This window comes from Brassica oleracea, chromosome C3 (assembly GCF_000695525.1).
Source record: "Brassica oleracea var. oleracea cultivar TO1000 chromosome C3, BOL, whole genome shotgun sequence".
In the NCBI taxonomy this organism is placed as follows: domain Eukaryota; kingdom Viridiplantae; phylum Streptophyta; class Magnoliopsida; order Brassicales; family Brassicaceae; genus Brassica; species Brassica oleracea.
Genome location: NC_027750.1, coordinates 1,387,188 through 1,407,200, shown reverse-complemented (window position 1 = coordinate 1,407,200; position 20,013 = coordinate 1,387,188). Strand labels below are relative to the sequence as shown.

Below are 20,013 nucleotides of genomic sequence, written 5' to 3'. Positions count from 1 at the left end.
ATCCTGTGATTGACAATTCAAATTTGAATCATATATTATGGGAAAAATCGAAATGGTAATGTATTAAATTGTGTTGCCTTGAATCTAAACTATCATAAAATGATCGTCGACTACAATTGCATTGATAATTATGGAAACAATAAACATGGTTAACATGCAATGGAGGAGATTTGAAACTATTATTAGCTCTTAAAAATATAATATATTGGATCGTTTTATGTCATTTAAAAAAGAAGTTTATGTATATATCTATTAATGCTCCTCCTTTAATACTCCTCCTTTAATACCGTATATACCACTTACCTAATTTTGTTATTGCGTGATGCGTTTTCGTGAAATAGGTATTATAAGATCTATGATGGTCACGCCAAAAATATATCAAAAATATTTCTCTATCGATTAAGGTAAGTATTTCGATTCTTTGAATTTTGTTTTCTTTTATACGTTAACAATATTATTGTGTTTCCTTAATATTTTGACCAATTAAGCGTTGGTTATAATTTTGAATATCGAGTTTGCATCGAGTATATTGAAATTCAATTGTGTTTCCTTTTTATTTTGATCAAAGAACCAAAATATATCTGATATCCGTAACGTATAATTTTTTTTTTCAACGTTGACAAAAATGTTGCCTTTTACAAAAGAGTTAATATTGCATTATAATTAACGTTGACAAAAATGTTCATAAAACGTTCGATTATAATACGTGTTCCAATGTTCATAAAATGTTGACTCGGTTTCAAAAAGGTTCATAAAACGTTGCATTATAATACGATTTGATATTAGTTTAAAAATGTTCATAAAATGTTGCATAAAAATGTTCATAAAATGTTGACTCGGTTTCAAAAAGGTTCATAAAACGTTGCATTATAATACGATTTGATATTAGTTTAAAAATGTTCATAAAATGTTGCATTATAATTAACGTAAACAAAAATTTTCATAAAACGATTTGATAGATGTCAAACTTATTTTGTTGCCTTTTTATAAAAGAGTTAATATTCTACATGTCATAAATTCCCTTTTTTTTTCAAATCGGATTATAATCATATAGTATAATATATATGACCAATGACATTTTGTTGTAATTATTCTAGTTCACAAAGGTTTTTTTTAAAAAGTTAGTGAGAGTGCATGAGGTGATGACACATAAGAAATGACACTCATGTAATAAACTCATGAGGCCAAGGTTTATTTCTATGAATGTTCCTCCTTTAATAAGAAAGAGATTGGTCAATAAATTTGATATTTCTTCCAAAGAAAAGTACTTTCTTTATTTATTTTTAAAATAATGTTATAGGACGAAATGATGTAACCTTTTTTTGATCAAATATTTTTGTTCTATAGAAATTATGTAGCCAATTATCTCAACGGTTAAGATTAGGATGGGTTAGGCCTGCAAGGCCCACTCGTCAGAAAATGCTCATTCCGACCGCATAATCCCATCCCGAGAACTGATAAAAATATCGCCGCTAATGGAAACCCTAGCAAGCAAAGTCGATCGTCTCAACTTGTCTCCGATGGACAGTTCCAGGATCAGGATCATTGTAAGTAATCTTCTTCTTATCGTTATGCTCTTATTTGCTATCGGTGAATGGTTTCTGATATGATCTTCTTGTACCTTAGGGGCTGGCATTGGACGACCCTCGTACTCTTCCACTCAAAACAAAAATCCGGTAAAATTGATTGCTTTTGTATCTATGAGATGTCTTGTTCTTGTCACGTTGATTGCTTTTGTAAGGTTGACTGTGTTTTGTTTGTGCGTTTGAAATTTGTTCCCTTTGTTTTGTGTCTGAAAGATATGTTGTTGGTTTTGATCCAATTATTACAATAACATTGATTGCTTTGTTTGTGTGTTTGAGATTTATTTTTATTTGTTTTGTTATTGCTCCGATTATTGCAGTAACGTTGGGAGGATTATTGTTAAGGGGTATGACGCCAAGCTTCCACATGACGATGTTGAAAGCGCTTTGAGAAAACTTTTCTCATCATGTGGAGAGATCAATGATATTTTTATTAGCGAAACTGAAGATCGTCTATACAGGTTTGTTGCTTTCTTCATGTTTTCACAGCTTAACCCAATACGTTCTATAACTACCTGTCAAAGAAAAACCTTTTTTTTTTTTTTTGCTTTCGCAGTGATGCTACGATTTATTTCATCGGAGAAGGTGCAGCAGAAAAGGCGTTGCAACTTAGTGGAAGTGACGTTGGAGGATGGAAGGCCATTGTTACGCCTTATCCTTTTCCGGAAGCTGCAGGCCGGTACGTAAATCTGAGAATGTTAACTTTTTGTTTTGTATACTATTAACCATGTGTTGTTATTATAATAATTCTTGTGCCATTGCAGTTCCCTTATCGTTTGTGTTACTGGATATGACACCTCCCTTAGTAAGATTAAAATCGAGAGGGCATTGCGTCAACATTTCTCTTCATGTGGACGGTTGCGTGACTTCGACATTTCCAAGAAGTTTGCTTCAGCTGAATTTGGTATTGTCGGAGAAGATGCGCAAGACAAGGTGATGGAGCTTGATGGAAGCGACATGGGTGGACGCGAATTACATGTTCAGGTTATTTCTGGGGCAGTAACTGCTGTCCACACGAGGCGTTATCGTAGCATACCTAACAAGAGGGCTTGTAAGGTGCAACGCTGTTAAGTATATGATACAATGGAGGAGCCTTTCTATCTATTACGTTCTATGCTTTCTTATCTGGATGTTGTATTTCTTGTTAATATTTCTGAAAACACGAGCATTTTCCAATACATAGAATCAACTCTTAATCGAGTCCGGTATCTGTTTAAGGTTTTCTTCATTCCCTGACCAACCAAAACACACCAGACGTTGAGGTTCCCTATCAGCTAGAAAGATTCTTTGCTAAAGCGAAACTCTTATGTCAAGATGAGATAATGCGAAACAGTAGTTGAGGTTCCCTGCATTACAATTTTCAATATTCTTCTGTCAATTTGATAATGTGAAGAGGTACCAATATTCTCTTGTAAAAGCTGATGCTCGGCCAACACACTCCTTTCGTTTTTTATTACTCGATCATAATATTTCAATTAATTTCTCCTAATCTATTCCTCAACAACATGTGGACTTGGATGTAATTAAATCTTCTTAACTTGTTTATGTGGAGTATTCAACAGGTGCAGATTATCAGACGGATGTTACAACTTCAAACACAAACCAAATAATCTGTTAATTTCTCAATCAACCGCAATATGTGCAAAGGACAACATATATGAGAATGCAGTATACTTTAGGGCAAATCGCCCAAAAAAAACGTAAAAATGTACATTATTTTACCGTTGGAATAAAAAATAATTTGCCGTCTATATATGCTTAACGAAGTTGGCATATTTTTTTTATTAATCTATTTATCAAAAAAGGAAAATAAGATTATAAAAAGGAAAAAATCTTGATTTCCCTGAAACACCCTCGGTATTACGAAGACGGTCAGGGGTAGGTCAGGCTTCTATATATACAAACGCAAGTCGGTCGCCTCTCGCAGATCAAAAACCTCTCTGAGCTTAAGCGAGAGAACGAAACCAATCTCCTTGTGCAAGCACCAATCTCTCCAGTTCTCAACTTTTTGTCTTAAAAAGCTTCATCGTTACTAATCTTTCGGTTTCTACAAAACCCTAGCTTTCGTGTCGGAACCAAAACATTGGATTTGATCGTAGAGAATGAGTGATCAAGATTTCGAAGCGAGTAGTAATCCAGTGGACCGTACCAATCATCCTTCAGGGATCGTTCCCACTCTTCAAAACATTGTCTCTACAGTTAACTTGGATTGCAAGCTTGACCTAAAAGCGATAGCTTGCAAGCACGTAACGCCGAATATAACCCTAAACGTTTTGCTGCTGTGATCATGAGAATAAGGGAACCAAAGACCACAGCGTTGATCTTCGCCTCGGGAAGAATGGTCTGAACTGGAGCCAAGGCCGAAGACGCCTCCAAGCTGGCGGCTAGGAAGTACGCTCGGATAATTCAGAAACTTGGATTCCAAGCAAAGTTCAAAGACTTCAAGATTCAGAACATCGTAGCTTCGTGTGATGTGAAGTTTCCTATAAGGCTTGAAGGTCTTGCGTACTATCACCACGCTTTCGCAAGCTACGAGCCGGAGATGTTTCCGGGTCTTATTTACAGGATCAGAGGGATGAAAGGAATGAAAGGAGCACAGCTTGTGCTACTAATCTTTGTGTCTGGGAAGATAGTTATCACTGGATCCAAGAAGAGAGAAGAGACCTACAAAGCCTTTGAGAATATCTACCCGGTCCTCACACAGTTCCAGAAGAAGTTCACCCGCTAGGCTATAGATCTTGGAGTTGTGTTGTGGTCTTTTAGCCCCTTGGGACGATTTTTTTTCCCCTTAACGACTGTTGATTTTGATGTTTGGAATATGAGAAATATCGTATGGTGGAAGTATATTCATATTTACAAAATATCTTTCAAAGTCTTGTAATCTATACAAGGCGTAGTAGAGCGGACCTTGTGGTCCAGTAGTAGTGGACGAGCCTTGGATGCAAACACATTCCGGGTTCGATCCTTCTGATGCGGAAACTAAGTCACATTGTTCTGCTCACCACGGCTGCGGATACGTCCGTATGAAAACCCGGGAGAGGGTCTGTCGTGGGCTGCACCTCCCACCCGGGGATTAGGTCTGTGTCTTTAATAGACCCGGTTTTAACTCTTTTTTCTTCAAAAAAAAAAATTAAGGCGTAGTAGAACTGTAGCATGCTTATTATATATTCCAAGTTATTAATACTCCAGATAAATGATGTAATACACACGTTGCTCAACTGTATGCATCGATAGCAATGTGGATTCGTTTTCTAACACATGCATATTGAATAATATGAGAAAACTCTGATTTTTAAGTATGTAACGTTTGATATCAAGAGTCTTTAATAGAATGACATGAGCTTAGAGATTTTACACGATATGGTTTTCTGAATCCCAAGTTTGAAAAATCTATTATTTAAGTATTATTTTTCATCCTCAACAACTCACCTTTGAAATCATCTCAGAAGATAAAGCAGCTGGTTTTAGTATGTCAAGATAGTCAGCAGACAGAGCACCTGACCATAAACGTTTTGACCATAAGCGTTTTGATTTTAAAATCACCCTTATACAATTTTCTATACTAATTCTTGTGGTGTTTTTGATTTTACAATTTTTGCCGCTCATCTAATAACTCTGGAAACGTGTTTGGACCGTCTTGGTGGTGAAAATCCATCTTCATCTCCTTAGGAGGAATAAAACAATCTATGGATAGGCCAGGCACGTCAAATGCAACATCATCTATGGTCCATCTCTCCTCCATTCGAGTCACAGAGATTCCTCCCTTGAGAGTCTCTCCAAATCTTGATATCAACACATCCGTTCTACCTGAGTGTGCAATCACCACTTCACTACCTTCGATTGCTCGGTAATCCTCCATCCATGACGACATTGAGGTCTCCCAGTATGTCGGAAGACTACCCGGTGTCTGAATCCTACATAACAACCACATCTTGTTTATCTAATACTGTCATCTATTGGTTTGCATGAACCCCTTAAAGAATCAAAATAGAATGACCAAACCGTTGTGATGTAATGTACCTAGTTAGGGAAGAGTCTTCAAGGCAAAGTAGAAGGCCACTTTTCTGGCTGAAGTAACCGAAAGCGACATGTTTGATCATCTCAGCCGTAGAGTCGCTGCGTCTTGTTAAATCAGTTTGGTCGGTTGATAACTTGAGAACGAAGCAATCCTTTCCATTGATTTCTTTCTCTCCAACAAATTGTGCCGATGAAAATACTGATGATATTGTTAGAGGATCCAACCCCTGATTGTGTATTCAGATATACAATCTCCATTAATAGAAATACAGTATTATCCTTAACAATTCACATACTATCTCTATATTCTTTTTGTAACTGAACTATCTCTATATTCTTAGTGGAACTATTCATATTAATTAACCGGATTTATATTGATGTTGTCCTTACAGACCGAACTGGACCACAACCAAACAACAGAACAGAAAACTACAAAATAGGGGACAATACACATGAATAAGAGCAAAACATAAACCCTCTTTATTTTTAGTGTCAATATTATTATATAAAACCAATAGAGAGGTTTAGTTTTAAATTATGATGCAAAGAATTAATGTTAACAGTGGTATATGTACCATAAAAAGGGGACCACTAACACATAATGTTTTGTCCCTAAAATCTATTAATTGTATAAAGTTTGGATTAACTATATATAAACTTTGAATCTCTCTCCCAAGTTCCGACCTTTATTTCCATTTTTTAAGCTCATGATAAAGTCAATTAGTAGCACGTGATTAAGGCAAAAAGATTCATCTCAATAGAAAGCTAAGAAAGCATCCCTCAAAGTAGAATGTCAGATCCAACACACTCTTCTTCTTTTTTGCCTAAAGCAAATTAAAACAATATACAATTATGATTTTTCAGCTTTCACTAGATGTATTTGCTATACTTCGAATCTTGAAAAATGTTTGTATTAACTGAATGAAGATTAATTGCATAATCTCTAGTTAGATCATAATTAATTAAAGATTAACAAGCTTATTCTGGTATATATATTCACACTAATATAAGTTAATTCTTCAAATGTTTACAAAACTGTATATTTTTCTCTAATTTCACAAAGCATACAAGTTTATGAAAAATATTTTGTATAAATTAAATAAAAAAAATATTGATGAAATAAAAAAAAATTAGCGAAAATATATACTTACTTGTAGAGTACGTCGCAAAGGCCGTATAGCGCCTTTAGCAGCGTGATCACCGAGCCAGGGTGTATAACGCCAAGCAATTTCTCCATCACTTCCGGCTGAAATCTTATGACCGCCACCTACCAGCTCGATGAGCCACTTTTCCGGTAGCATTTGCCACATGACGAAGCATCCCTTATGAGACACAGGCGAAGCATTAACTGTGGCTGAGCCACTGAGGTCATTCATCATAGTCATTGTAATTTTTCCAGTTACGAAAGTGTTTTTGATTCCTCTTTCGAGTTTCTTGCATCCCGTTGCTGCGGCGAAATGTTGTATTATGTATTGTGCTGACGATGATACCTATAATGATCATAATAACTATATGGATTAGTATGATTTTCATGCATATTTTAGCATGGATCTGAACCTTTGTTTCCTCTATCAATATGTTGGAGACCATATTGTATCTAATCTATTAAACTACGAAAAGGGTATATATTTTTTTTCTAATATAGTAGTGATTTGAATCATAAACAATTAAAACTATGATATGTACTCTCAATCAAAATTTGGGTCTAAGAAGTTTTAATATGCAATAACAGTTTAATATGTTTTCTTTTTCTTACAAATCCTGTAATTTTACTGAATACAAAATAATAATAAGAATTATCATTCAGATCTGAAAACCATAAGTTTATTGTAATGGAATAATTGTGTCTCCTGTAATTATGTATGGATCTCGTGATCGAGTCTTGCATTGACTAATTCTTATACTTGGTGTGACACTGACCTGTGACCTTATTGTCCACAGATTCTAGCAAATCTCACACATGTAATCATGTATCGTGAAAAATCTATAGAATAAACAGTGGAGTCATAGAGACTCGCTTTTCACAGGAACCCACCTAGAAATATATATTCTTAGTAATTTACCAAAGAGGACACTGAAAAATCAAACACAAGACTTCTATAAACTTTAAAATAAATTTAACCCAATAAATCGTACATTGTATCATTTATTCTGTTATGTAAAATAATGTAAATGAAAAATATGGCAAGATTATCTGAATTGTAAACAAATACCTGCAAATTTCCTTTAAAATATAAAGTTTTGCATATGTCAAGTTTTCAAAATCCGAAAAGAAAGAGAAGAGAAACTAACGTTATGTTGCACAAAAAAAAAAGAAACTAACGTTATATTTTAGTAAAAGAAAATCTGACTTTATTTGTCAACTGAGAAATATACCAAAAACCATTTATGAGGTGTAACTGTCGACTGTCGTCTGTCGTCAAGTAACGGATGCAAACTTGTCAAATTAATAGTTCTCACCAGATTAAAAGCATGTCTATCTAATTAATACGAAAGATACTTCAGATACAATGAGAAAATATTTACAAAAGCATCATAAACTAATTAATCCTATTTAATATCACCCACCAAAATATGTTTTTAGTTAGTTGAAATAGTTTTCAATAAAAGTACATACAGTATATCACATACATACGCCGTATAATAGTTACCTGCTGGAGAGACATTTTGGAGAGAGGAGGGACAGGGAAGAGAGGGCATCCAAGAACACTGAGAAGAACCTTTGCATCTGGTTTTTTGTGAATGATCATAGACTGCAGTTGTGTCTTTATCCATTTCTTCCATGATTTCGTTCTGATTGATCTTCCTCCTCTTTCTTGTTCTTCTTGATCCATCGGTTCTTCCATCAATGGTGCTAATCTCTGCATTTTTCTCTTTTGTTTTTTTGTTTTTTTTTGGTTCTTCCTTCCTCTCTCTTTGTGCTCAAGCAGCTTATAGACTTAGTGCGTCTTGTTCACCTTTCTTTTTCATTGTTTGTTAATTATTGTTATTTCTTTCTCTCTCTTTATAGAAAAGTTATATTGGCATAAGTCGTCACCACCTTTCTTTCTCTCTAACCTCTTTTGAGTTTTACTTTTAATTGTTTTGAGTACTTACTCTGCTGTTAATATTTGTTTTTCTTATTTTCTTAGGATATCTGATTATGATTTTCCAACCCCACATGGAAGATTCAAGAAAGCTGAATCTGAAAAGAAAAAAAAGTGTAAACAACTGTTATATCATTAATGTTGATATTAGACATCAAGATTTGAGTTAACGTAGGATCCACATTAACTTTTAAGAGAGTCTCACATAAAATCAACTGGAATCTCCAACTAGTTCAATAAGTCTTGGATAAAGAAGTTTATACCTATTCATTCATGATGCACTGACTTCTTACTTAAATTCATCAATATTATGTTTCAAGTTCTAAATTATACTAAGTTTTCTTTTCACTGCACACCAAGTCAAATAAAAAATTTGTTAGGAACTAAATTCTACATAAAAAGATTGCATATTTTTCTCATATTATTTTACCCTACTTTAAGGAAAATGTAGTCTTACTACATACACGATCTACTTCAACCAGTGTTACTGATCAATACAACAAGTGATTCAACATATAAAGATTATAAAAACCAATTTAATAACTCTCTTCACTGATAAAGTGGAATTCTTGACTCATCAAAGTAGTGTAACCTTGTATTGAAATTCGAAGTTTGGTCAGGTGAAGATGAAAGTAAAAGGGAAGCAAGGATAGGTGACTTGTCCACGTCAATTTATCCGGTAAGTCTAATATTTTCATCCATTGAGATGATTTAGTTCCCTGCTTAGAAACTTCTTCTAATATATTGTTCGGGTGTCATCTCAAAAATGAGACAAAGAAGCAGATAACATGGAAAAATCAAGTCGATTGATGATGACGCAAGGGTTAACCTAATCTTATCTCCAAGTTTGATGTTATATGTATAGAAGATAGGAAAAACAGATTTTTAATATAAAAAGGAAGCTTTTGTCAAAAGAATAAAAATACAAAGGAAGCAGATAACCCATAAGCTAAATTTAATTACAAATGAGAGTTAAACAGTTCTAGAGGAATATGATTTCGACTTTCTGATCTCTCAAATAAAAACCTTATACCAAAACTCTTATAAATATATACATTATTGTACTTCATGTCAGATATTTCATTTGTAAGGAAAGTTCTAACAAGCATACATATACATATTAACAAAAAAGAAAGACAACAAGAAAGTTCTAACAAAGTACAAAAACTTTTATAAATCAACAATGCATGACGAAGAAAAAATCTCGTAAAGTCAAGGATACGCTCGGTCCTTCCATAATCCAATCTTTGTAATTGCCAATGGTCTTTGAGACTTGGGCTTCTCTGCCTTGGTGATGAAAGACCGCTACTGTTAGTCTTGTTTGCTTAAGACATGCTATTAGACTGGCATTATTCTCAAAAAGCCCAGTTTTAGCCCAATTTAGAGAAGAGATAAGAATTTTTAAAAATTGATTTCTTAGTATAAAAGGAAAATTAACAAACAATATTAGTCTAATTCTGCTATTGAAACTTTTTAAAATCAAATGGTCAACATATTTCCTAAATTTACCGTTTGCTATAAAAAATATCAAAATGAAAATAGTAGTGTCTTGTGGTATTTCACAACTCTATTGTCCCAGTTAATTTATTTAGATATATCAATAATAAAACATACTAAACTGACATAACTAGTTAAAATTAACCAGAAAATATTTTTAGGAAAATTTGGAGCAAAAAGACAACCCCAAAGGAAAAGATTAACCTTTACCAAAAGCAAAATAAAGAGCAAATCAGGAGATTAACCTTCGAAGCAGCCACGTCGAGCACCTTGTGTGACAGCAGCAGCGTCCTAACACCAATACGTGTCGCTTCACCACTGGTCTGTCTCGTTAGAAACGACCCAACCTCGGAGAAAAAATAAATCTGAGTACGGAGCGGTTTGAAAATTACAAAAACACCCCCGTAAATCATCGAAAATATCATACTTCGAAGCCGAGAAAGAGAGTAACAAAAAGAATTTGAGCAGATTGTACATCTCTCTAGTCACTTTGATTTTTATCTGTTCGTTCGTTCTCTCGATCTCACCGTCAATGACTATGATGACTCCGCCTCCGGTTGATGTAAGCTCCGATTCATCATTTCCTCCGTTAATTCGATTTTCCCCCGTCGTGGCTCCGTTCTGTATTCGCCGTGAATCTGCTTCTGATTGTTTTGTTTAGCTGATCCGTTAGGGTTCTTTAGATTAAGATTTGAATTCGAAGCGGTTGAATCATCGCTGTTTTCTGGTGTGTTAGTTTAGTGATTTTAGTTTCTATTTTTTCGCTGTTTGTTTTGATCATGGTAGCTCGAGATTAGGGCTTGTTTTGGGGGGTTAGAAGTTTTGTTGATGTTGATTTGTTCATGTTTCGCAGCAGCAAGAGGATGAGGAGATGCTCGTGCCGCATTCTGATGTTGTCGACGGTCCTGCTCAGCCCATGGAAGGTGAGAGACTCTTTTCACGGTTGATTCAATTTGATCTTCTGATGGAATTGAATGGAAGAGATGAGATTGAATGGTTTGAAGTTTTTTTAGGGTTTTGTGATTTTTTTTCTTACTCTTTTGATGCATTTTGTAGTTTCTGAAGCTGAGACTGCTGTGAGTACTGTGGAGAATCAGCCAGCTGAGGAGCCTCCCACGCTGAAATTCACGTGGACTATCCCAAACTTCTCTAGGCAAAACACCAGGAAGCTTTACTCTGATGTATTTGTCGTTGGAGGTTACAAATGGTAATAGGCTGTATTGCAGTGGAATTTTTTGTTGCCATCGTTTGTCTAGTTTGATCGGTTGACACTTGACGCCATGTGGATTTTGCTTGTGCAGGCGCATATTAATTTTCCCGAAAGGAAACAATGTCGACCACCTGTCCATGTACTTGGATGTTGCTGACGCTGCGAATTTGCCATATGGTTGGAGCCGTTACGCTCAGTTCAGTCTGGCTGTAGTCAATCAAATCCACACCAGATATACCATTAGAAAAGGTACATATAATTTATTAGTGATGTTTATATTAAACATGGAACCTGAGTGCATGCACGAGGATATAGTGCCTGTGCTGGAAGAAGCGGATCACTTGTTCATATTTGAATATGCTCATGGTTTCACTATGTTAAGCTTACCTGAACGCGAAGAGTGAAAATTAATATTCATGCCATGCACCCTTTCTACATCTCTATCTGGCTGTAATATTTTACCTGGTTCCTAGCGAACTTGGTATTCTCATAATGTCGCTGTAACCTTTGGTGATACAAATTTCATTGACATTATGAATCCTATTTGTGGTGCAGAGACGCAGCATCAATTCAATGCTAGAGAAAGCGATTGGGGATTTACATCATTCATGCCTCTCAGCGAACTTTATGATCCTGGTAGAGGATATTTAGCGAATGATACTGTTTACGTTGAAGCCGAAGTCATTGTACGTAAGGTTCTTGATTACTGGTCATACGACTCTAAAAAAGAGACTGGTTTTGTTGGTCTCAAGAACCAAGGTGCAACTTGTTACATGAATTCTCTCCTACAGACGCTATACCACATACCTTACTTCAGAAAGGTTAAATATATTCTTGTATATTTTTTTGTTCAATTTATTAAATCCTGTTGTTCTCGCTTAATTCTAAGCCAAGACAATTGAATCTTGTATGATGCTTGTAGGCTGTATACCACATGCCAACAACTGAGAACGATGCGCCAACAGCAAGTATACCTTTGGCTCTCCAAAGTTTGTTTTACAAGCTCCAGTATAACGACACTAGTGTTGCGACAAAAGAGCTGACAAAGTCGTTTGGTTGGGATACATATGATTCGTTCATGCAACATGATGTCCAAGAACTCAATCGAGTTCTATGTGAAAAACTCGAGGACAAAATGAAGGTAATTTTTTTCTTTTTTGCTGTTAGACCATGACTTTCTTCTCGGTTGGTGTTTCTTGTTTTGAGTATTTTCTGTTCTCTATAGGGAACTGTTGTGGAGGGAACAATACAACAGCTATTTGAGGGCCACCATATGAACTATATTGAGTGCATAAATGTAGATTACAAATCTACACGGAAAGAATCATTTTATGGTATATTATTATACAATTGCACTCTGTTTTCTTATTCTATTGCACCAACGTTTTTTTCAATTCGTCATGTTCTTATCTCGTTGCAGATCTTCAGTTGGATGTTAAAGGCTGCAAAGATGTTTATGCTTCTTTTGACAAATATGTTGAAGTTGAACGCCTTGAAGGAGACAACAAATATCATGCAGAAGGACATGGTTTACAGGTTGGTTGTCCTCACTCTTTCCATTTTACTGTCTGGGATGGTCGAGTCATTCACAGCGGGCCTATTTTGGTACCTGGCAACTGTTTTCTTTCCTTGAATACCCAGCATATTAAAAGGTCTGGATACTTCATATCGTGAGAGTTTTAGGGAGAAACGAGGCGACAGTTTGAACTTTTTAACTAGTATCGTCCTCTAAGCGTAGTTAATTATCACCGACATATCTGTTATTTTTAGTCCTTATCTAATCATATTCTGGATGAATAATGTTTCAGGATGCAAAAAAAGGTGTTCTTTTCATCGACTTTCCACCAGTTCTTCAGCTCCAGCTCAAGAGGTTTGAATACGACTTTATGAGGGACACCATGGTGAAGGTTAGTATTTGAAGTGAGCATGTTGTTGTCACCAGGAGTTGTACTTTCTCGTTTGGTGGTGCCTGATTTTGAGTACTGATGTAGCTTTTATTGATAGATAAATGACCGGTATGAGTTTCCTCTCCAATTGGATCTTGATAGAGAGGATGGGAAGTATTTATCCCCTGATGCTGACAGGAGTGTCCGCAACCTGTACACACTTCACAGGTATTTATTACATCTTTAGATTAAGTTGTAGTAGATTCCTCAGGTACTTGCATTCAAAGATTATATTCTCTACAAAATGCAGCTTTGATTATAATGGTATTTTGTTGCACGATTTAGCTCTTATTAGATTATCGCTGGTCTTCTCGAGGAATCGGCTTTATTTAACTAATATTTACCCTGTACATGCATATTTAATTAACATCTTATGAGTGTACTAGACATAAGAAAAGGTTTTCATTTTCGTTTTGTTGCTGTGACATTTCCTTTCGACCTGCTACCTTTTATCTGCAGTGTCTTAGTTCATAGTGGAGGAGTACATGGTGGGCACTATTACGCTTTTATAAGGCCCACGCTCTCAGATCAGTGGTATGCATCTTTCTATTCTTGAACAAGCAAGTTTAGTGCTCGAGCAAGTTTCATATTAGGTAGAAAATAGTCGAATCTGAATTCTGAAAAGTAATTCAGTAATCTTATGCTGCTGGTATTTCGTGGTCTCACTTTTGAACAATTTGTCCAGAACATGTCGAAGTCTACTAGTACATTACTTCACGTATTACTAATAGCTATTACTTGAAAGAGATATTTGAATAAGTAACATATTTGGATTTTTTGATTCATCAGATAAAGGATTACCATGAAAATAGGTTGATTGAGCCAAAATATTTGGATAATATAGAAACTAGAGTATCATAATTTGAGTTTCTTCTTGTTTTGTTTTTGCTTATCTGCTATAAACTCGAGTGGTGCTTTTTAATATGTGGTGCATAGGTTTAGTACATAAAGAAATCTGTTATTATAAATATCAACCCGGTAATCTAAAAAATGGAACTGCCTTTGATGTTATGTTACATGGTGCAAGACCAACATCACACATCTCGTCTGATGCTGGTTTGAGAATCTATTATAACATATTTTTTCTGTACATTCCTCTTAGACTTTTCCTTCTCATAAAAAAATTTAAGCTTCTAGCCTTCTACTTTTCAGGTATAAATTTGATGATGAACGAGTAACCAAGGAAGATTTGAAAAGGGCATTGGACGAGCAATATGGTGGTGAAGAAGAGGTTTGCATTTTCTTGCTACATTTTCTATGTTTGGAAAAAGGCATTGCCTAATTCCTTTGCCTGATATAATTTTTTGGGTGTCTTTCAGCTACCACAGACTAATCCTGGTTTCAATAACCCGCCTTTCAAATTCACAAAGTACTCGAATGCATACATGCTTGTATATATCCGGGAAAGTGACAAAGATAAAATAATCTGCAACGTTGATGAGAAAGACATTGCTGAACATTTAAGGGTAAATTGTTTTCAGGCATTTCTGCAGTAATGTGCGTCTTAGTTTAACCTGACCAGTTCATTACATTTTGACAGGTAAGGCTGAAGAAAGAACAAGAAGAAAAGGAAGATAAAAGAAAGTACAAGGCACAAGCTCACCTTTTTACGATAATTAAGGTTTGTTTTCCCCATTTAAGAGTCTAGTTTTGACATTACTGTTACTAATAAAATATTTGTTAACATGAAAGGTTGCAAGAGATCAAGACCTCAGGGAACAAATTGGGAAGGATATATATTTTGATCTTGTTGATCATGACAAAGTTAGAAGTTTCCGGATCCAGAAACAGACGCCATTTCAACAATTTAAGGTACTTGCCCAAATATCTTATATTAAAAAAAGAAATATATTATAACTACTGAAGAAATAGGTTATGTGAAAACAGTGTTTCTGGTTACTTGATTCTACCTTGAAGACAAGAACAATTGATCTGGATTTCATGAGATTTTTCATCCTACTGCTAACTAAATAGTTCATGATGTACTTGTAATTTGAACATTTATGCATATATAGGAGGAGGTGGCCAAAGAATTTGGTATACCTGTTCAGTTACAGAGGTTCTGGATTTGGGCAAAGCGACAAAATCATACTTATCGTCCCAATCGCCCACTTACTCCTCAGGAGGAATTACAACCGGTATGCTATTTCTGCATGTACTCTGCCTCTCTTTTTTCTTTGACATTTGAGTTTATAGCAAAGTAATAGTCCAAATGTTATAGAATCTGATCATCCGCTAGTTTTCTATTTCTATGTTATAATCTTTGCATCTAAGTATCTGATTTTTCAGAATTTATTACCACAAGTTTATTTGTTTTTTCCGCTTTGAAATGAATTGACTTGTTGTATGCTAGAAACTTTATTTTTATAACGTCGGAATTTGGCAAGAGTCCCATGCAAATAAATTTATGTGCATCATGTACGAATGTGCTTGATTTGGTAAATGGGTTTTGTAGGTTGGACAAATAAGAGAAGCATCTAACAAGGCAAACACTGCAGAACTTAAGCTGTTTTTGGAAGTAGAGCTGCTGGTAAGAACTCCTTTGTTGCAAAGTTTGAATTTTGAGGCCTTTACTATTGTTAAACATGGAAGATGAGCTAATACTTTTTTTAACGTATTCTTGAATAAATTAGGATGAACGTCCTATTCCCCCTCCAGAAAAATCGAAAGAAGATATTCTTCTGTTCTTTAAGCTTTATGACCCCGAGAAGCCAGAGTTGAGGTAATATTGTTTTCCACATCTTTATTTCCTCTGACTTCTAAGTAAAGTGGCCTGTCACGACTTTAGTAACGATCATACTTCAAAAACGAGGTCTTTCTTCCTATTTGCTTTGTGATCAGAAAAGTTCGTTTTGTCTTCTTTCGTCTTTTTGGTTTGTGTTTTTTTTTATCCACTGTACCTTAGTTTCCTATGTGAAATTTTTTGTTGTGCTACTAGGTATGTTGGCAGACTCATGGTGAAAAGTTCCAGCAAGCCTATGGATATAACTGGAAAATTGAATGAAATGGCTGGTTTTGCTCCTGATGAAGATCTAGAACTTTTTGAGGTTTGCTGCTGCTGGTGCCTCTTAACCTCGTCTGTATCATGCTTATTGACTAACTGTTTTTGGGACTTGTTTTCAGGAAATCAAGTTCGAGCCTGGTGTTATGTGCGAACACCTGGATAAGAAAACTTCATTCAGATTGTGTCAAGTAATGTTTCACTCTTATCGAACGAAGTTTTCAGCCTCGTATACCTCTTTCGTGACATGCAGTTTCTTGCTTTCAGATCGAAGATGGAGATATCATTTGCTTTCAGAAACACCTTGTTAAGAAGGAGATTGAATGCCGCTACCCAGCTGTGCCTTTGTTTCTTGAATATGTCCAGAATCGGCAGGTATGATAAGCTTTCTTTCTAGTGGCATATAAGTGTTTAGTGGTTTAGGCTTGTCTCGTAGAGTGGTCTCCTGCAGCAGCTCTAAATGTACTTTTCGTGTTATATTTGTACCACAATTACCTAATATCTTGATCGAATCCGACCAAAATGTATGCTGATGTGCCATTAATTCTTTCTATTGGCTGGGTTACTAGTATGCCTTATTCTGAGCATTTGTGACCCTTTGCGGTTTGTGGTTTTTGTAGCTGGTCCGATTTCGTGCTCTGGAAAAACCTAAAGAAGATGAATTTGTTTTGGAGTTGTAAGTATCTTTGTTCACACATTTGTTACATCTGTCTCGGTGAGGAAATCCTAACTTTTTACTTCGTAGGTCGAAGTTGCACACTTATGACGATGTCGTGGAAAGAGTGGCCCATAAGCTTGGTCTTGACGATCCATCCAAACTTAGGCTTACATCTCACAATTGTTATTCCCAGCAACCCAAGCCTCAGCCTATCAAATACCGTGGAGTAGACCGTCTGTCTGATATGTTAGTTCACTACAATCAGGTAATTTCCGTGAAGTTCAGTGAATTTATTATTTCTTCTTACTACAGAATGCAAGTTTTCTTATTGAATTTCTTCTTACTACAGACGTCTGATATTTTGTATTATGAAGTTCTGGACATTCCTCTTCCAGAATTGCAAGGTCTCAAAACCTTGAAAGTTGCTTTCCATCATGCTACGAAGGAAGAAGTATGCTTACATTGATTCATAGTCTTTTCTTTTGTATATTGGAATAATTTTCAAGCCTTTTAACCATCATTTTACAGGTGGTAATCCACAATATCAGACTACCTAAACAAAGCACAGTCGGGGATGTTATTGATGAACTTAAAACAAAGGTGAGTCGCTTCCCTTTAAATTTCTCTGTAAAATGGCTGGCTTAGTTTCTAGTATGTGTTTTCTTCCTTTTAATTGATCTCTGGCTTGCCTATATATATATATATATATATATATCACTGGGAGACTACTGTAAATGACAATCCACTGAAATTGAAGGCATCCGAATTATAGGGCACTTCTATTGCTGACCTCCATGTTTTTGTTGCTGAGAAATTTCAGCTTTTAAGCTCTGGGGTGTAATGGATTTCTGATATAATTACAAATTCGATGTTTGTGCAAGGTAATCTAAGATTATGTCTGATACAGGTGGAGCTTTCTCATCCAGATGCAGAACTGAGATTACTTGAGGTGTTCTACCACAAGATCTACAAGGTAACAAGCGGCATCTTATCTCTTACATTGTAGTCAATGATTTCATTATCCTAAGATGATGGGTTCTGACTATATCTCCTGATGAAACTATTTAAACTCTCCAAAGTATAACGAACACTAAATCAAGTTGCTGGTATGGCTTGCAGATTTTCCCCTTAACTGAAAGAATTGAGAATATAAACGATCAGTACTGGACTGTGCGAGCTGAGGAGGTAATATGACTGGGCTGCGCCTTCTATTTACCTAAGTTTTATCTTCAAAGATATTGGTGTTCACGAAGTCTTGGCGGTCTTGCTATTCATTAATTATTGCTGATTTTCTTAAGTCTACTTGTAGCTTTGTTTCCCTTTGATCTCAGAATGGAATTTGGTTTTTTAACGTCAGATATTAAACTAGTGAGATATGCTTGTTATTCCGTCGGTATGCTGACTTATTTAACCTTCTTAAATCTCAGATTCCGGAAGAAGAGAAGAATATTGGTCCAAATGATCGCTTAATTCTAGTGTACCACTTTGCTAAAGAGACTGGACAAAATCAGGTGATGGTCTGCTATATCAAATTTTTGTTATCTAACTAACAGTTAGTACGAGTGTGGCCTAGTTTCATATCAGTATCATGTTTGTTTGTTCCTCACAGCAAGTGCAAAACTTTGGGGAGCCCTTCTTCTTGGTAATCCATGAAGGTGAAACTCTTGAAGAAATCAAGAACCGTATCCAAAAGAAACTTCATGTATCCGATGAGGACTTTGCCAAGGTATGCACACGACTGAGTTATGATCAAAGCTAAATGAAGAATCTTAGGTGCTAATATTTGGGTTGACCTGCTACGGTTCTTACATTTCTCATTCATTATGTAGTGGAAGTTTGCGTTTATGTCAATGGGGCGTCCAGAGTACTTGCAGGACTCAGATGTTGTTTACAATCGCTTTCAGGTTCTTACTTCTTCCTCTAGTCTTCTAGAAAAGCGCCTGCTAATATCTGAGATCTAACTAATCTTTATTTTCCATTGGGATTGACAATGAGCTAAAACAGAGAAGAGATGTGTACGGTGCTTTTGAGCAGTACCTGGGGTTGGAGCACACTGATACCACTCCCAAGAGGGCTTATTCTGCAAACCAGGTAACGATTTTCTATATAACCAGATTCGTTTGCCTAAGAAATGCGTATCCAAAGTCCCTCTTCTGTTAATTTTGTTGTTGTTTGCATTGCCCATGTAGAACCGGCACACTTATGAGAAGCCGGTTAAAATATACAACTAGCCGAAGTAAAGGGGAAAATCAAAGACATTGTGGCAGCAACGTTGGACCAAAGGCATCGAATAAGAAAGAGGAGTGAAAGAGCGGAGAGTGTGATATGATGATCGACCGTAGGATGTTGTAGAGAACTTGGTCTGATAGGGTTTTGGGTTTGCGCATTGATAGTGTGTGTGTGTTCTTTTTATTTCTTTCTTTCGTGCTTCGATATACTGTGTTAATATATGCAATGTGTGAGACTTTCGGCACATCGTGCAATTTTTATTTTCGAAGAAAAGAATATGAAAGCCAGTCGCTTGGATTCGGGAGCACGGTTTGGCTTTCAGAGGTTATAGTATACCGAAAACCTTTGTAATTTTTAGAGATTTGGGGTTTAAGAATATTTTTTCGACTGCCGCTTGTATAGTTGTTTGCATTTGTTATATTGTTATCATTTGCTTTGTCGAAATCAGATGGATAGGTTTCCAGTTCAACAACTAAAAAATCGTTTCCTTGGTAAAACATATATGGTCTAGAGGAACTCCAGAAGGATTTTTTTCGGTTCCTCTTGTGGGTAATAATAATAATGAGGGGGAGATATGTTAACTGTATCGTGTAGGCTCATACTGTTTCACTTTGGAAAGTAAAACTCAAAGTTTCACTTAGTTACAAAACAGCTGATGCAATCAATTTTTTATCGTATTGTATTTACTTATTATTAAGTGGCGGTCTAACCAAAGAGGACAACGACGTTTTGTGCATCTTCGAGCGTCGACTTTTGCCCCTAGAGACAAAAACATTGAGGTATTTT

At 35.7% G+C, this 20,013-nt stretch overlaps 3 protein-coding genes and 1 pseudogene across 4 annotated transcripts; 3 read left to right on the top strand and 1 right to left on the bottom strand.

The window, feature by feature from the left end:
- The first annotated feature begins 1,439 nt into the window (after window positions 1–1,439).
- LOC106332946 (nucleolin 2-like) lies at window positions 1,440–2,783 on the top strand. The gene is made up of 5 exons (XM_013771431.1): window positions 1,440–1,547; window positions 1,627–1,676; window positions 1,904–2,044; window positions 2,140–2,262; window positions 2,348–2,783. Exons 1-5 carry the CDS (start codon window positions 1,476–1,478, stop codon window positions 2,652–2,654), a joined length of 693 nt encoding a protein of 230 aa, XP_013626885.1. The 5' UTR covers window positions 1,440–1,475; the 3' UTR covers window positions 2,655–2,783.
- A 902-nt stretch (window positions 2,784–3,685) lies between these two features.
- On the top strand, window positions 3,686–4,401 carry LOC106333733 (annotated as a pseudogene).
- Window positions 4,402–5,007: 606 nt separating this feature from the next.
- Window positions 5,008–8,574, bottom strand: LOC106329272. The gene is made up of 4 exons (XM_013767901.1): window positions 8,252–8,574; window positions 6,752–7,090; window positions 5,604–5,827; window positions 5,008–5,497 (listed from the first exon to the last, which is right to left on the bottom strand). Exons 1-4 carry the CDS (start codon window positions 8,465–8,467, stop codon window positions 5,170–5,172), a joined length of 1,107 nt encoding a protein of 368 aa, XP_013623355.1. The 5' UTR covers window positions 8,468–8,574; the 3' UTR covers window positions 5,008–5,169.
- A 2,017-nt stretch (window positions 8,575–10,591) lies between these two features.
- Window positions 10,592–19,626, top strand: LOC106335255 (ubiquitin carboxyl-terminal hydrolase 12). 2 transcript variants are annotated; one of them, XM_013773729.1, is made up of 32 exons: window positions 10,592–10,745; window positions 11,037–11,106; window positions 11,240–11,390; window positions 11,485–11,642; window positions 11,949–12,214; window positions 12,316–12,534; window positions 12,619–12,727; window positions 12,814–12,929; window positions 13,202–13,300; window positions 13,398–13,507; window positions 13,799–13,873; window positions 14,492–14,570; window positions 14,659–14,805; window positions 14,880–14,960; window positions 15,032–15,151; window positions 15,355–15,477; window positions 15,795–15,869; window positions 15,973–16,061; window positions 16,278–16,386; window positions 16,463–16,531; window positions 16,608–16,715; window positions 16,961–17,016; window positions 17,086–17,263; window positions 17,348–17,449; window positions 17,527–17,598; window positions 17,906–17,971; window positions 18,118–18,183; window positions 18,426–18,509; window positions 18,608–18,724; window positions 18,828–18,902; window positions 19,003–19,089; window positions 19,188–19,626. In XM_013773729.1, the coding sequence occupies exons 1-32, from the start codon at window positions 10,716–10,718 to the stop codon at window positions 19,227–19,229; spliced, it is 3,348 nt and encodes a 1,115-aa protein (XP_013629183.1). In that variant the 5' UTR covers window positions 10,592–10,715; the 3' UTR covers window positions 19,230–19,626. The 2 variants fall into 2 exon arrangements, with proteins under 2 accessions (XP_013629183.1, XP_013629184.1); XM_013773730.1 differs by having other exon boundaries at window positions 10,624–10,745; window positions 11,040–11,106; window positions 19,188–19,526.
- Window positions 19,627–20,013: the final 387 nt, after the last annotated feature.